Source organism: Chionomys nivalis, chromosome 1, assembly GCF_950005125.1.
Source record: "Chionomys nivalis chromosome 1, mChiNiv1.1, whole genome shotgun sequence".
In the NCBI taxonomy this organism is placed as follows: Eukaryota; Metazoa; Chordata; class Mammalia; order Rodentia; family Cricetidae; genus Chionomys; species Chionomys nivalis.
Window position 1 is genome coordinate 59,742,894 of NC_080086.1, and position 16,163 is coordinate 59,759,056.

General features: G+C 51.5%; 1 protein-coding gene across 2 annotated transcripts in view; it reads left to right on the forward strand.

The window, feature by feature from the left end:
• Wnt7a (Wnt family member 7A) overlaps window positions 1-16,163 on the forward strand; it is a 47,176-nt gene that overhangs the window by 10,464 nt on the left and 20,549 nt on the right. Inside the window, exon 3 of one of the 2 annotated variants that reach the window (XM_057792875.1) lies at window positions 6,122-6,393. In XM_057792875.1, the coding sequence (XP_057648858.1) occupies window positions 6,122-6,393 (272 nt within the window). The remainder of the gene's footprint in view (window positions 1-6,121; window positions 6,394-16,163) is intronic. The other variant, XM_057792885.1, reaches the window with a different exon arrangement.

A 16,163-nucleotide genomic window follows, 5' to 3' on the forward strand; every position in this document is an offset into this window, starting at 1 on the left:
GCCTCAGGTCCACCCGCCTCCGTCAGGGCCAGGGAAATTCTGATGCATTACCTTTCTCTCTGGGGCAGGCATTTAAGCCTTGCTCTCCCCTATTCTAGAGGACTATCTGGGTCCATATTCCTTGCATTAGAACCCCTAAAATTCCCAAAATGCTCTGTATTTTTACCCACAGCTTGGAAAAGTGGAGCAGTGTTCTGCTGCTTGGCAGGATGGATGGGAAGTCCTTTCCAGGGAGAGAGATAGAGTGAGGGGCGGCCAGCTCCACTTTCCCTCTGCCTTTCTTAACAATGCACCATCTTGCCCAAGCAAAAGCTCTTTTCTTCCCCCATTCTCGCTTAGAACACAGCCAACAAAGGGCTTTTTGTCTCGTTTGCATTTTTTTTTTTTTGCAAGCCTCAGTTCATCCTGGATTTTCGCTCTCCTGACATTATTCTTTGAGATGAGCTTTTTGTTACACAGTCTTTCCAGCTTCCCCATGGTAGACAGTCCAGTGCACACACACACACACACACATACTCACGCACACGCTCACTCCCTTGCACACACAGTCACTTTCACACAGTCATTCATTCAACCCAGAGACTCCATAGATCAATAATCTAGATCCCCACAACTTCAAGGGGAGAGAAAGAAAACTCAAGTCAGTATAATAGGCAGATGGATAAGGTGCTGGCCATCAATACAGGGAAGGGACATCTGGAAGGGCCTCAGAAGTGGAGACATTTACAGCCACATCATGGTAGATACCATGTTGTTAACTTGATGATTAACAATGCCTCTATTTTGAGCTGCTGTTTGCTGATCCCTGCCAGGTGTGGGTCAGGCCTCCTTTCCAGAAAGATTATTCATGATTCCTAGTTTAGAAATGAAGACCCCCAAGGCCCAAGAGGCAGGTTAACTTGCCCAGCATCTGACCATGCAGGGAAGCAGGGACCCAGGTTCACTGGCCTCTGGGGCTTGCTTTAAAACTGTCTGGACATCCATGATTTCTGCCTCACAGAGCAACAGAAAGGGACTTTCTAAGCTTAAGAAAGTCATAACAAATGGATGGTGACCACTGGGGGACAGTTAGCAGTGTGCTGTGGTTTGACTCTGTGGGAAGAGGGACCCACAGACAGAGCTGAGGCAGGACAGCAGTTAGAGTGGGGTGAATGGCACCTGCCCTTCCCCATTCCGTCTCCTGTCTCTCCATCTAACTCAACCCCCCCACACACATTATTTATTCCTAACCCTTAACTCTCCGGTTATGCCCCGAGTGCCTCCTAACTCCTGTGTGGCAGAGTGCTGGGCTGTGAGTGGCTACCACACCAGCCTGGTGAGAGCAACCTTTGTCCATCTGTCTGTTTTCCCAGTCGTCGCTTGTTTCTGCTGGTGTCACTGTGGGCTGCTCACTCTCTGACCCATTGGCTTTAAATAGCAAAAGAGAAAAAAACCCTGCAATGCACACTGTGGTTTCCAGTCAGATACCGTAAATACACCCAGATAATATTCCGGTGCAAACCACGGGCAGCATTCGCAAAGGGCGGAGGATGGAATCTTTGGGGCCAGCTTGGACAAGGGCTCATTTCCTCTGTCCCCGTGGGACTGCTCTGGAGCTGAACACAGAGGGCGTCGACCAGTCTCTGGCTTCACCTCAGTACTAACACTTGTCCTCCTCCCCCTTGATGAGATTTCCCTAGAAGCTCCGGAGGAGCGTCTCTTGTCTACAGGGCAACCTGGTAGTGGCCTCCTGGGTTCTCAGTTCGCAGATAAGAAGGGTGAGGCTCAGGGATGCAGGGTGTAGGGTCGGAGTCATCCCACTGGCTGAGGCACAGAGGATGGCAAGTGCCCTGTCACGCAGACTGAGCTAAAGACACCTGGCATTGGTTCCCTGGGCTTCTGTGTAAAAAGTTCTGATATGTGACTGATGGGAGTTGAGGGGATTCCTCACTGGGGACCTGGAGATCTGGGGGCCTGGGGACCGGTTCCAGTCTAGTCTCTGGAGTCCCAGGGGACCTCAGACAGGTCATCCTTCTATCTGTGGCTCTGGGAATCTGTTCTTTGACTCTAAGAACAGGAGATGGCTCTGCCCAAGACAGGATCCTGGGACTCAGATCTGGGATTCAGATACCTACTCCCTTTCCCTTCATGTCAATGTCCCTGTCTTACCTGGCCCACACTAGACAGGGACATTGATCTGGGTGTCCCTGTCCTAGAGACTTCACTCCCACAGACCCTTCAAACCCAATCTTGCCATCTGCCTTCCTGCAAAAGCAAAGCCACACCTGAATCCCATATCTTAGTTCATCCGACCTGCAGCACCATGCTTAGTGCATGGTAGGTGCTCAGGACATGCTTCCTGGCCTAGGTGACAGAGGTCAAATTTTAAATGAAGACCTTCCTTTTGCCCCCGATAGTTCAGTGTAGACTCCTCATCACCAAGCTGGTAGCAGCTCGCACACATGTGTCAGATCTGGTGGAGAGGTGGCCTGGACAAAGAGCCAAGAGTTGCATATTCTAGTGTCCACTTTTAGGTCAGATCAGGTCAGCTCTTGTGTCTGGGCCTCTGTGAAGAGGTGACCAAGTCAGCCTGCCCCTCACAGGTTGGTTGCCTTGATCTGTTGATCTCAGCAAGGTATTCAGAACACAGCCTAGCCAGCAGCCCATTTCTGAAGACTTGGAACATGCTATATGAATGCAGTGCCATGGAGCCCCATCCACCACATCTGTCTGTGGGAGCTGAAGGAACCACTCAGAACTTATCTGCAGATTCCCTGCAAGTATCATGAGATGCGCTCAGTAAGCGTCCCAGTGAAGGCTTCCCTAGGCTGTTCTGGGAAGAGTGTGGATCATCAGGATTGAGGAATGGTCCAGGTCGTGAATGGGGACACTATGTGACCTCTCAATTTGCTTGTACTTGTGCCTGTGACATCGGAATGTTTCTATGGGCCTCAGCTCTTCAGTCCCAATGCAGGGAAGGAAGTTTGGGTGGGTAGAGCAGCAGGGTGACCAAGAGATTCCAGGACCCTTCCCTACTAGATCTGCCATCACCCCATTTCCTTCTCAGGGCACCAGGGCCTGACCTATATTAACTGTATTAACTGGCAAGTATTAACTGATAACCAGATGCCGTCTCTTGACAGAAGCAATGCATTCTGGGAAGAGCTGATGCCTCTCCTCTCTAACCATGGCTTTCAGATGTAGTGACAAGGCAGGGTAGCAAGGCAGGACTGAGGAACAATGATGCCCAACAAAGACCTTGACTCTCAATTCTGACCCTAGTCTAGGTAGGAAACTTTAGGCAATTGCTTTTCTTCTCAAAGCCTCTGTTTATCAGTAAAATTGAATGGTGTCTTACATTGGGGCTGCTGCGAATACATCCCAAAGAGCCAAGTGTGGATCTGGCACCAAGTAGGTGCACCACAAATGTTACTCATTGTCTACCCTTGTCCCCGTGAGTCTGCAGAGTCTGGGAATGACTGTGCTGGCTCCCTGGTTGTGGTAGACAGAATGGGCTGAGAGGCATGCAGCCTGTTCACTATGGGCTCCACCTCTGCCTGGTCAGACCTTATAAAGCCTCACTCTCTTCATTTGCAAAGTGGGGTACTGTCACAGCTCACTTGAGGGGCCATTTATTTATTTATTTTACTTCATTTTATTTTACGCGTATCCGTGTTTGGTCTGCATGTATGTATGTATGTGTACCGTGTGCATGCTTGGTGCTTGCAGAGGTCACCAGATCCCTTGAATCTGGAGTTACAGTTGGTTGTGAGAACTGGACATGGTTCAGACAGCACCTGACCAGGGAGCACGGTACTATCTGAAAAGCTGTCCCTCCTTGCTTTTCAGAGCAGTGGATGCTAAGGGCCAACTTGTCAGGGAGGTCAGGCCATGCATGGTCCAGCACCAGATTCCTTGCTGGTCAGGTACACCTTAAACTAGAAGCCTGACTGCCCTCCCCTCACCCCAGGGAATGTGTGAGCTGAGGCCATGGCCACCTCTGTAGCCGCTGTCTTCAGTAACTGACTCTCATTACCTACATCACGCTGTGGCTCGGGAGACTCAAGAGAAATCAAGTGGGGGGCAGGTAGACACCCAAAGTTACCACAAGAAGCATAGGTGTGTCAGGGCTCCACCGTGCAGGGAGAAGCCCGAGAAGGGCGAGGCTCCTGGTCGCCCCTCAGTTTGCATATTGCACTTCTGGTCTGGCTAAGGGAACATCTGTTCTTCCCACCTGCTGCAGTGACAGCAAGGAGCCCCTCTGTGCTCTGAGGTCATTTACTCCCAGGACAGCGCTCATTCAGGTGAGGCATCCAGGGCAGGTGTGCAGCTACATCCGGCTATACCCCCTTCACCTTCAGTTCTGTCCTCCACAAACGCTGTAATGACTAGTGCTTGGGACGCTTTCTCCAGCTTTATCCTTGGTAATTGTTTTCTGTTCCCCACAACCTCCATAGGAAAGCGGGAGCTGTTATCACCCCTTTAACAAGGGCAGGATTAGACAGAGAGAGACAGCTGCCTCACCTGAGGTCACACAGCTGGAAAGCATTGGAAAACTGTTGCCTCTGACTGTCCGTTTCTCTGGGCTCTTGAGGGGTTGACATTGATGGCAATGTATCCCCTAGAGTTTTGTTTCTTGTGTCTGTTTTCTGGAGTAAGCCGGTGTCCATGTTGGGGGCAGGGCGCTTCCTCCTTACCTCTCTATGATTTTGAGGAACTCAGCAGGTACTCAAAGTGTCTTCTGCAAGCCACAGTGTTGAGCTGCCATTTTGAAGAAAGACAGGGGCTCCACTCTGAGGACCCAATTTTCAGACATTTGTTAAGCAAGATTTTGGCCTCAGCATTTTGCATGGCCCTCACATTCCTTCCTGGGTAGACATTGGCATTATCCCAGGCTCATGGATGAAGAGACCCGGGTCTTGGAGAAGAGGAACTGCCCCATAGCAGTCAGTAAGTGGCAGATGTGAACCAAACATAAGCCCAACTTGATAGGGGTGCTGTGGGTCGGTTTCTTGAAAGCAAGGGCAATACTGGCTCTGTCCAGCCAAGTAGGGTACCAAAGCAGCAGTGGGGAGAAGGTAGGACAAGTGGTGCTTGAAGCAGATTTGAGGGAAGCCCAGGTGACGGCCAGGATGCTAGGGCAAAGGTCTGGTTACTTGCGTGTTTCTCACCTGCTTCCTCAGTCTCCCTGGCAGCCCCTTGCCATCTCTGCACCAGCTCCAAAACACGTTCTTCTGAGGTGTGTTCTCCCACCCATGCGCCTGCTCCGTTTCAGCTTCTTTCTCACTCCCCCAGGCTGTAAGAGCTCAGTGTCCAGGGCTCCTTCAGGACTCATCATGGGCAAATCCTGTTCTCCTTCACCCTGCAGTGCACACATGTCTCTTGAACCTATTTGGCAAAGGGGAGACTGAGGTCCAGAGAAGCTAAGTGGCTAAGAGGCAGCAGGACACTTGCGCCCACTCAATATTTCTGTTGGCTGCATCTTGTTGCCCAGAGCTTTCTACTCCTACAAGGCAGCCACAGAGAGGGTGGAGGACAGATATATGAAACAGTGTGTCACATGGTAGTATCAGTGCCGCTTGTTGAGCACTGGCTATAGCTTTGAAGAAGAACCCTTGATGCTTCTAACCTCTGCCACAGCTGCCGAGACCAAGGCACAGGGCAGGGGTGATTACTAGTCAAGGCACGGGGGCAGGGATTAATGTCCCCAGCTTCAGCCTTCAGCCTGTGCACTCCACCAGTGTTCCATAAATGTCACTTTTCTGTGACGTGAACACAAGCACAGGTGACAAGATTCTATCAGGTGTACTGGGAGAGGCAGGGGGTAGAAATGAGATAGCAGATCTCTCTCTCTCTCTCTCTCTCTCACACACACACACACACACACACACACACACACACACACAATCCAGCTTTGCTGGGGATCAGGGATTGCAGGAGAGTGAGTGTGTACTTGATTGGGGTCCCAGGCATTGTCACCACCTAAGAAGTTCTCTGCACAGTCAGCATGAGACATCTGGGTGACTCTTAGGGAGCCACTGCACTCTCCCCTGGGCCAGATCCCACCTTCTCCCTAGATGCCTTTACTGGAGCGTCTCCCAGATCAGCTCTTACAAAGCTCTTTCCGCTCTTCTGCCCCCAGGGAGCCGGGAGGCTGCCTTCACCTATGCAATTATTGCTGCGGGTGTGGCCCATGCCATCACAGCTGCCTGCACCCAGGGCAACCTGAGCGACTGTGGCTGCGACAAGGAGAAGCAAGGCCAGTACCATCGGGACGAGGGCTGGAAGTGGGGTGGCTGCTCTGCCGACATCCGCTACGGCATCGGCTTCGCCAAGGTCTTCGTGGATGCCCGGGAGATCAAGCAGAATGCCCGTACCCTCATGAACTTACACAATAACGAGGCAGGCCGGAAGGTAGGCAGCAGGGAGGACACTGCAGTGAGGTCCTTGGTGACAGGGGTGGTGTCTGGGAAAGCCCAGCTCTGCACCTAGCTTCGAGTGTAAGCATGAAGCTTATTGGCTGAATACAAAAACCAAAATGGCTGCTTCCCAGCAAGGAGGTAAGAGAGAGGATGATAAGTTCTCCAGGGTTCCACTGTCAGCTGTATAAACGGACTCTGGGGAAGGACTGAGGCAGTTGACGGAGGCATCCACAGGGACCAGCTTTCGGAGTAGCTATCCTTTTCCTGTCGCCTAAACCAAGATCTAAGCCAATCCTAGAAGAGTGGGGCAGGATTCCTCCTGTTTTCAGCAGACTGGCTGGGAAGGGAGGGGAGCTGGATGCCCAGACCATGAAGGGAAGCAGATAGGACCGAAGGTCCAGAGGACAAAGCAAAGAGCCACGAGCTAGGGGTAGCAGAGGGAGGCAGGCCCTGCTCATGTAGGACCAGCCATGGCTGTTGAAATGCAGAAAGGCACCAATACAGGCTGGGAATCCGATCCCAGAAGTATTCACACATCAGCAGCCTGACCAGGCACTGAGGGATACCCAGGTCACTGCTACCTGAGTGGGCAGTGCCCCTGGTTGAGGCCTGAGGCTGGGGTGGGCTCCTGAAGGCCTGTGAAGGATTCGAAGTGGGAGGGGTTTATGCTCTGTGAGGCAGGGCGGACACAGACACAGAGCTGTGGTGAAGTAGGCCCAGGAGCTTGTGTCATCTGTAACATACTGTTCCTGGTGAAGAAACTGAGACACAGGCAGGAAGTCATGTGCTAAGGGTCCCCCAGCGCCGGAGCCAGGCGTCTGGCCACAGTGTTCACCTTCTCTGAACAGTTGTGTACATGGCTGCGGTGGCTAAGACGGCGACAGGGTCCCCTTTGCTCAGTCAGGCTCTGTCATTGCTGTCCTGCCAGGGCTGAGAGAGGAGGGGAGATCTGAGATCTGACCCACCATCCTTAGCGCTCAGCCAGGGACATGTGCAGAGGGACGCAGTGAGGAGGGTGGGTGGAGGCCTACATACTGTGGGGGCATAGACAGACCTGTATCCAGAAGGGTGTGAGGGGCTACCACCTTTCTTGTGTCCCTCTGGCCACATGCTGAGTGTCACAGCCGCTGATCAGCCTTGATAAGTAAAAGAAACCTGGTCTTCCCCAGAATGATATCCAGGTAAATCAGGTGTCCAGATGGGTCATTCTGTGGCGGTCTCAGCTGTTCCATCCTTTCCATGGCCGCAAAGCCCTAGGGGAGATCAGAGGTTGCAGGTACTGCCCCTTCCTGAAGCTCTCAGAGGCAACAAATTCCCTTCTTTATCTCCTCACCCCAGATACCTGTTTGGCCTATGCTGAGGTAACACATGAGGCTAGCCCATAGATCACAGTGAACCCCAACTCCCAGCTGGGATGCAGCTTTGTTCCATAGCTTCCTCACTCAGGACAGCCTTGGGGTGCCCCTTACCCTAGAGACGGACATGCTGCACGTGGACACATGGATCAGGGCCTGAGCAACTAGGTAGAGGCACTTTGGCTTCACAGCAGAAAGGGGCAGAGGTCTTGGCAAAAGGCTGTGGAGACAGCAAGGTCCAGGTAGACATTGGATATGGATGGAGCACGGGCTGGGCCTGCCTGAGGTGTGAGGAGCACAGAAGGAGGGATTTTCCCCACTTGATAGTGAGGGCCTGTCTTGCTGAGAAGAGACACCATGACTAAGGCAACTCTTATGAAAGAAAGCATTTAACTGGGGGCTGGCTTATAGTTCCAGAGTCCTTTGTCATCATGGCAGGGTGCATGGTGGCACATATCACACTGGAGCAAAAGCTGAAAGCTACATCACTATCTATAGGCAGAGAGAGAAAGAGAGAGAGAGAGAGAGAGAGAGAGAGAGAGAGAGAGAGAGAGAGAGAGAGAGATTGGGCCTGGCATAGGCTTTTGAAACCTCAACGCCTCCGCCCCCCCACACCCAGTGACACATTTTGTCCAACAAAGCCATACTTCCTAATCCATCTAATCCTTTCAAATAGTGCTACTTCCTGGTGACTAAGCATCAAATATGTGAGCCTCTGGAGGCCACCCTGATTCAAACTACCCCAGGACCTTTGGGTGTCTCCCCACAAGAGCAGTTCATCTAGGGACTATGTGCTATCCTGAGTATGAGAGTTATCTGGGGACCCTGGCCTAGGTCTGGATCTCAGAGGATATTACTAAGTATAAAGCACACTCCTCCCCAGGACTCCCCAGCACACACTAGGCTTGCCTGGACTCCACGTGGCTAGGGGGAAAGGCCCACAGCAGTTGATGGAGATGGGTCGGGATACTTGAGAAGGATCGTGGTCTTGTTGATCACTCAGTGCCTCGCAGAGTCAAGACTCAACCTGACCACAGGCTCTGGAGCACCTCTACAGTTGGTGTGAGAGGAAAGGGGGGGGCAGGAGAGCCAGGAGAAAGGTCATCCTGTTGTGGGGGCTGCGGGCTGTGTTCCTGCCGCCCCAGCTCCTGGTCACCTGGCTAGCTCATGCCCCAAAATAACAACACACAAACTGTATTCTTTTAAACACTGCTTGGCCCATTAGCTCTTGCCCTTAATGGCTAATTCTCATATCCCGATCAACCCATCTCTAATAATCTGTGTAGCACTAGTCTTACCGGGAAAGATTCAGCATGTCTGACCTGGCGGCTAGCTGCATCGAGTCTGGCTCTGAGAGGAGCTGCCCTGCATCTGAGCTCACTTCCTCCTCCTCCCAGCATTCTGTTCTGTTTACTCCACCCACCTATGTTCTAACCTGTGAGGGCCAAGCAGTTTCTTTATTATTTAACCAATGACCTTCCTCCATCATCATCCATGCCTCCTGCAGGCTAATGAGGGGCCATTGCTACAGGAACACCTACTGTGTACCCTGCAAAGGAGGAGGATCAGTGTGATTCCAGTGGACTCAAGACCCAGGCCATGGTGGCCAGGGCATGGTGGACCAGTGTGTTTAGCCTCTGCCATGGCAGGGGTAGTCACAGAAAGGCAGGCCCAAGGCTTTAGATGCTCCTGGGGAAGGGGGCTGGGAATTGAAATCCTTCTTCTAGACTGATGTCACAGGCCACTCTGCTCAGGCTGTTGGAGTTCTAGACTCTCTCGTTCTGGTTAGTGGTTCAAATCACAGGACATTAGAGGGAGAGAGACGTCTGGAGAATGGTCATTAAATACTCATGGCAATCTCTGTGTCCTTGAATTATCCCTTTCCCATCTTTTGAGTGGCAGTGAGATGAATTAATTACTCCATGGCCCGTGTCCTCATGATACTCAGGCTAGTGTGAGTCAGATAAAGGGGCCAAACCTTTGACTCATGGCTGAACGTGGGGAGAAAGGTGGCTCAGAAAACACAGCAACAGTGCAGTTTCCTATGGGAGACAAGGATCTTCAGTCAGGCCTTGAAGGAGAAGCAGGATTCCAGGAAGAGGGCAGTTAGCATAAACAGGCATGGGACTCAGGGGTGGAGTGCCCACATTCGTAATGCCCTCCAATCAATCCCCAGCATTGAAAAAAAAAAGAGAGAGAGGGCAGTTGTTAAATCCTAAAAGATCGGTAGGGGCTCCATGGTCCGAGGCTGGGAACAGGTAGTGAGGTTGCTGAGGAGGTTGGAATCAAATTCATTGTCAGAAGTAGCCAGAAGCGGTGTAATGGGGTGAGCTTTGGGTGGGTTCCTGTCCTTCCCTGGCACGGAATGGAGAGCTACGAAAGGCCTGAGAGGTAGCAGGTGCTGACACCCAGGAGTTGGGGAAGTGTTTGGGGGTGTGCCCCTCACTAAGTTATGCAGAGGAAACAGGTATTGAAGAGCACAGGAGGGCACTTGGAGATGTAGAACTGGTGATACCTGAGGGTTCTGGCACCTTCTGTGGAGCAGGCCCGGGAACACTGGAGGGAGGGTGCAGCAGGAACTGCTAAGGACGCCAGGCCTCTGAGGGATGCATGACAGAGTTAAACAAAGACCAGGAGGGTTCTGGGGAGGGAGGTGCTGGAAGGGAGGTGACCAGAACAGGGAGGACCTGGGACCCCACACTGCACAGGAAACTTTCCCCCTAGTCTGCATCTGACAGTGGCTTCTGCTGTTTCTTGGCCTGGCAACATTATCTTTAAGTCCTCTAAGATACATTGACATTGTATCTTCTTCCAAGCATAGAGGCTGTGGAAGGTGAAGTGTGCTGGGGAGCTCTGGAGGGTCCTGGGGAAGGATGGGCTGTCAACAGCTCCTGTCTGCAGTGAGGGTTGAGACCAGGAACCCGCAGCCTGAGGACAGGGTCCCCCACTGGGACAGGCCAGCCCTGCTGGAATGTGCCTTGCTCCAGGGAGGTGAGCTAAGGGGGATGGAATTCCACCTGAGTGTGGAGTCACCTCTTGCTCACAAGGGGTGTTGGTCTTGTCCCTTCCTGCCCTGCCCTGTCTGGTCTGGGTGCTCCTGGGGGCTGGCTTTCTGCTCTGGGCATGGTTGCAGGGAGGCCAGTGTATCAGGGGACAGCAGGGACCCAGTCCCTGGCAGCAAGGGCGAGGCCCAGATAAGGCTTGCTCCACTTCGTTGCTGCTGGAAGCCACTTGCATACTTGACCAGAGAGAGTGGACAGTGTGGCATGTCAAGTGCCCGAGAGGCCAGGCCCCACCTCCCCGGAAGCCAGCTAGCAGCCCTCAGGCCGCTGTGCTCACAAGTCCCACTCCACGTTTAGGGCAGATATGGAATCTCACTTTCAAAACGCAGGAAAGGCCTGCATCCTGAGCTCAAGGGATCTGAAGGAGGGTGGCCTTGGGTCACGGAGACTTTTCCAGGACCGATGTGGAGTGGAAGAAGATTTGGAGCTCTTGCTTGCCCTTGCCCTCCTGTGCTCACTAGCCTCCAGTCCTGAGCTCCTGGGCCGAGCATCTTGTTCCTACCCAGGGCTTTTGCACAAGTTGCCCATCAGGGTGAAGTTCAGCTTCTAAAGAAGTCTTTTCTCCCCAGCATAAGCTGGCCTTAAATTTATCTCTTGTGTGTGTGTGTGGGGGGGGATTTGAAACAGACTTCCTTTGGGTGACAGGCCTCCACTTTTAATTTTTAAGGCAACCCGCCACTTGAATTTATTCTCTTTGCACAGCCCTTCATGTCTTTATGGTCCATCACCTCCCACCACAAGGCCAGCATCATGAGGGGGCAGGACAGCTGAATCCTCTATGCCTGGAATGGTGCCCTGCACACAGTGGGGTTCAAGAAAGGGTTATAGAGTGCATGAATGAATGGCAAGTGTCTTCTCTTTCCTGGAAGTATCTGGGGAGTAGGATGCCAGGTGTCATTGGAGATTCCCATTTAAATTTGGATTCAAGATAAGAAATCAGTTTTCTATGTGTCCTAAATGTTTTATGAGACACACAATTAGATGTCTTCTTTGTTTATGGCAATTTTGAATTTAACTGTTTTGTATATTCTGAATGAAGCTCATGTCATAGTAACTATGGGCTCACATGAAGCAGGAAGAACACAGACTCTAAGAACCCGCCGTTCAGTTCCCCCATAGTGGCAGCCCATAGAACTGTAGGGTGCTGCCACCCAGGACTCTAGCATTGATACCATAGAGAAACAGAGCCTGAGGGCTGTGTGCCACTTTCCCTCCCTCGGGACACACACCACTAATCCACCTCCTATGTTTATAATTTTGTCATGTTGGAAGGTTGTATAGGAGTGCTGAAGTGTGCAGCCTATAGAATCCTTTCTTTTTTTCTGAGACAGGCTTTCTCTGTAACCATTCTGGCTGTCTTGGAACTCACTTTGTAGACCATGCTGGCCTGAAACTCACAGAGATCCACCTGCCTCTGCCTCCCGAGTGCAGGGATGAAAGGTGTGCACCACCACTGCGCTGCTAGAATCCCTTCTTGCTCAGTGTTACCTCCTAGACTCATTCAAATTGCTGTTTGCACAGTAGCTCTTGCCTCTCAGCAGCCACGTGACAGTCCACAGCTCAGAGGCAGCACACTTGGCTTATCTGTTCCCCCGCTGAAGGACATCTGGTTTGTTGGCAAGCTTGGACCGTTGTAAATAGAGCTGCGATGAATGTGTGTGTGTACAGATTTTTCTACGACTGTACATGTCTAGTTCTCTCTACTAAATGCCAGGAGTGCCAACATACTGTTGCTGAGATTTTAGCGTTATGAAAAGCAGCAAAGCATCCTACAGAGGGATGTCAGCATTGCATGACAACTGCCGAGACCACTGAACCGTAAAGGGGAAGAGTTGCCTTGGCTCGTGGTGTTGGGGTTCATTCCATGATGGCTTGGTCCTATTGCTTCAGATCAGTGGCAGCTCATCATAGTAGGATGTATGAGGGAGCAAAGCTGCACACTTTGTGTCTGGAAGGTGACAGACAGGGATGGGGTGGACCATGTCTCACTTTCCCCTTTGAGGGCACCTTCAATGACTTGAAAACCCCCTACACGACCTATTTGGAACCAGCCCTTTACTACATGGGATTCTGGGGGACATCCCAGGTTAAGCTACAGCACTGGTGTTGCCATTTTCCACTCCCATAAGCCAACTGTGAGTGACCTGGCTCCTCCACATCCGTGCCCACACTTGCTGATAGCACAGGTTTTTGTTTCTGTCATTGTGATGGGTGTGTGCCGTAACTCACTGGGGTTCTAGCCACACCTCCAGTGGCTGATGAGGTGAGCGCCTCTTCTTGTGTGTTTCTGCTGTCTGTATACCCCAGAGGGCATGGTGGGAACGTGTCTGTCTGGCTTGCTTTTTTACTGTTGGTTTTGGACATTTTTAATTCATCTATTCAGATGCTTTTGTCAGGGCCTTGGTTTACAAGCCTTTCCCCAGTCTACAGCTTGTCTTTCTATCTCTATGACAGGACCTTTCACAGAGCAAAAGTCGGCCTGTTGTTGCTGCTGTTTGATTGTATACACCATCTCCCTGTAGCTCAGCCAGCCTGGAACTTGTGGGATGAAAGTCTTGGAAGGTTAGCTAAGAACCCTTTGAACCCTAGGCCCCTGGGGTGCTTTACTTCTAAAAGTTTTGCATTTAAATTCCTGGTATGGTGGCATGTGTCTGTAAGGCCAGGACTCAGAGGGCTGAGGCAGGTAGACTGAGTGTAGGGTCAGCCTGATCTATATAGTAAAGCTCTGATTTAAAAAAAAAAAACTAAGCATTTAAGCCCATCCATTTCATAATTAGTTGTTTTAATCCAACAAGTTATTGTTTTTAAAAATTAATTAAAACTTTAATCTATTTTTAAATGCCTAATATAAAGCTTACCACTTTATCTATGCATATATACATATATTTATATGATTAAGCAGCTCAAAGTCCATTAGTATCATGAAACATCACCACATCTGTGCACAGACTCCATTATACTTGTGCAGAGTCCTCCATCATATCTGCACACTTGTGCCAGAGACATCATCATCCCTATGCCAAAACCTCCATCCCCACACCTATACCAGAGCCTCCACTCCTACACTTATTCCAGGGTCTCCATCCCCAAACTGTGCCAGGGCCTCCATCCCCACACCTGTACCAGACCCTCCATCCCCACACCTGTGCCAGAGCCTCATCCTCACACCTGTGCCAGAGCCTCATCCTCACACCTGTGCCAGAGCCTCCATCCCCACACCTGTGCCAGAGCCTCCATCCCCACACCTGTGCCAGACCCTCCATCCCCACACCTGTGCCAGAGCCTCCATCCCCACACCTGTGCCAGAGCCCCCATATCTACACCTGTGCCAGAGCCTCCATCCCCACACCTGTACCAGAGCCTCCATCTCCACACCTGTGCCAGAGCCTCCATCCCCACACCTGTGCCAGAGCCTCCATCTCCACACCTGTGCCAAAGCCTTCATCAATTTCACTGATTTCAGCAACTTGAAATCTTCAGCCTTGGTCCCAACATCCCAACCCAGAGCCTCCTCTCACTCCACTGAAGCTACAAACCACAACATAGAATCCCACTTCTGTCCCAGCCTAATGATATCGTTTTCCTCTCTGCTTCCATAGTTTGACCATTCTGGAGACTTCACATATGCTAGACTGGGATGTTTTTCTTCTGAGTCTGGCATGAACTGGCCTCATGTCTTACTGGCTCTCATGTTGTAGACGTTAACTTATGTGATGATATATCTATTTAAGCTTGGTTATCATGGTGGCTGAGTCTGGTTCCTCTGCCCAACCCTGGTACCCAGACAAGGAGTACAGCCTCTGAGAAGGAATTGGTCCAGGAGAAGGAATTGTAGGTATATTCTGGATCTAGAGACTTCTTCAGAGGGTCCGTGGGTGGAGAAGCAGTCCGGGCTTGGCACGCAGCCTTGCTGAGGCTCCCCTGCCCTGTGGTAGAACAGACTGGATGAGAAGCTGTGGCAGAGGCTGGGACCATGGTGGAGAAGAGAGCTCAGGAAGAAGACTAGGCTGTTGATACCGAGGGAGCTAGACATGGACTAGAAAAGCCACTGAGGACAGGTCAGAAGGGGAACGGCCCTGGTCAGGGTGGAGAGTGTTTATGCGGGTTAGGGTTTTTTCCCCTTCATCCAATGACATAGCCAGCTCCTGCCATTGATGCCACAGAGATAAGCAGGACCAGTATCCAGGGAAAGAGGATGAGATAAGGGAGGAGTGGAAACCAATGGCCCAAGAGGGCAGTCTTCCCAGAGAGACTGGCAATGCCTATGGGTCCCCAGCTGTCACTTTGCTCTGGGCTACCAACACTTCCTCTGCTCAATTCCATGATGACATGACAACCTAGGCATAGCTCAGAAAATGGCTGGACACCTTAGTCTCAAAGGAACTTGGACCATTCATCCAGGAAGAAGGTGATTTTAACCAGCTGCCACTGTCCCCTAGGCCCTCAGCAGGCCAGGATGCCCCAGAAGGAAGCACCATAGAAAAAGGCATGTTCGAGCTCAGGTGAAGAACATATAGGCTCTTGTTAGGGGGTGGGGGTGGATATTGCCAGACACAAGCTTCTCTGCCGGGAGGACACAGGCAACTCTAATGTCAGCACCAACAGTGCAATCCCAACTTAATCCCCACAACCGCTAACCTCCAGCCTGGTCCCAAGTCTGCCACTTGGGAAAGTGGAGGTGGGCAGAGGTAAAATGGCCTAAAGCTACAGAGTGCTCAGGTTACCCTAGGCTTCTGAACTCAAGCTGACTCCAGACTAGGGTTCTGGGGCTGTCCTCTTTCAATCCTGACCTCCCACGAGTGGTTCCACAATATTATTCAAAAATTCTGGAACCTTCTGAAGCCATTTAGAAGCTTTGGTTGCCACCAAGTTCCCACTTTCTAGCCACCTGTGAACTGAGGGTCAGTCATTCAGGCCCTGTGTCCTGTCTTGCTCTGGTTGTGGGGCTCTGGGCATTGTCTTCCTCCTAGAATAAGACACTGGGGGGGGGGCGGCAGAGGAAACAGCTGATTTAGAGATTTTATGCACCGATGTCTTTTAAAGCAGAGTTCTTGGCCTTCACAGCTCTGGGCTTGTGCTGGGCAGAGGGCAAGTTTGGAGCCATTCAGTGTATGCTGCTGTGCGTTAGGCTGGACCTGGCCTTGCTGCTTCTGGCCTAGGTATCCTTAGCCTGTCACTTTGCTTCCCTGTGCCTACTCTTCCCATCTGGGAAACGGGCTCACCTCAGAGTGCTCAGATGGACTGAAAGTGTTTATGGTCACGTTGTTGAACGGTTTCCTTAAGTCACGCATGACTGTTTGAGCAAACTGCAAATGAGTATGAGGAAAACTCAGTTCTTTGGCCTA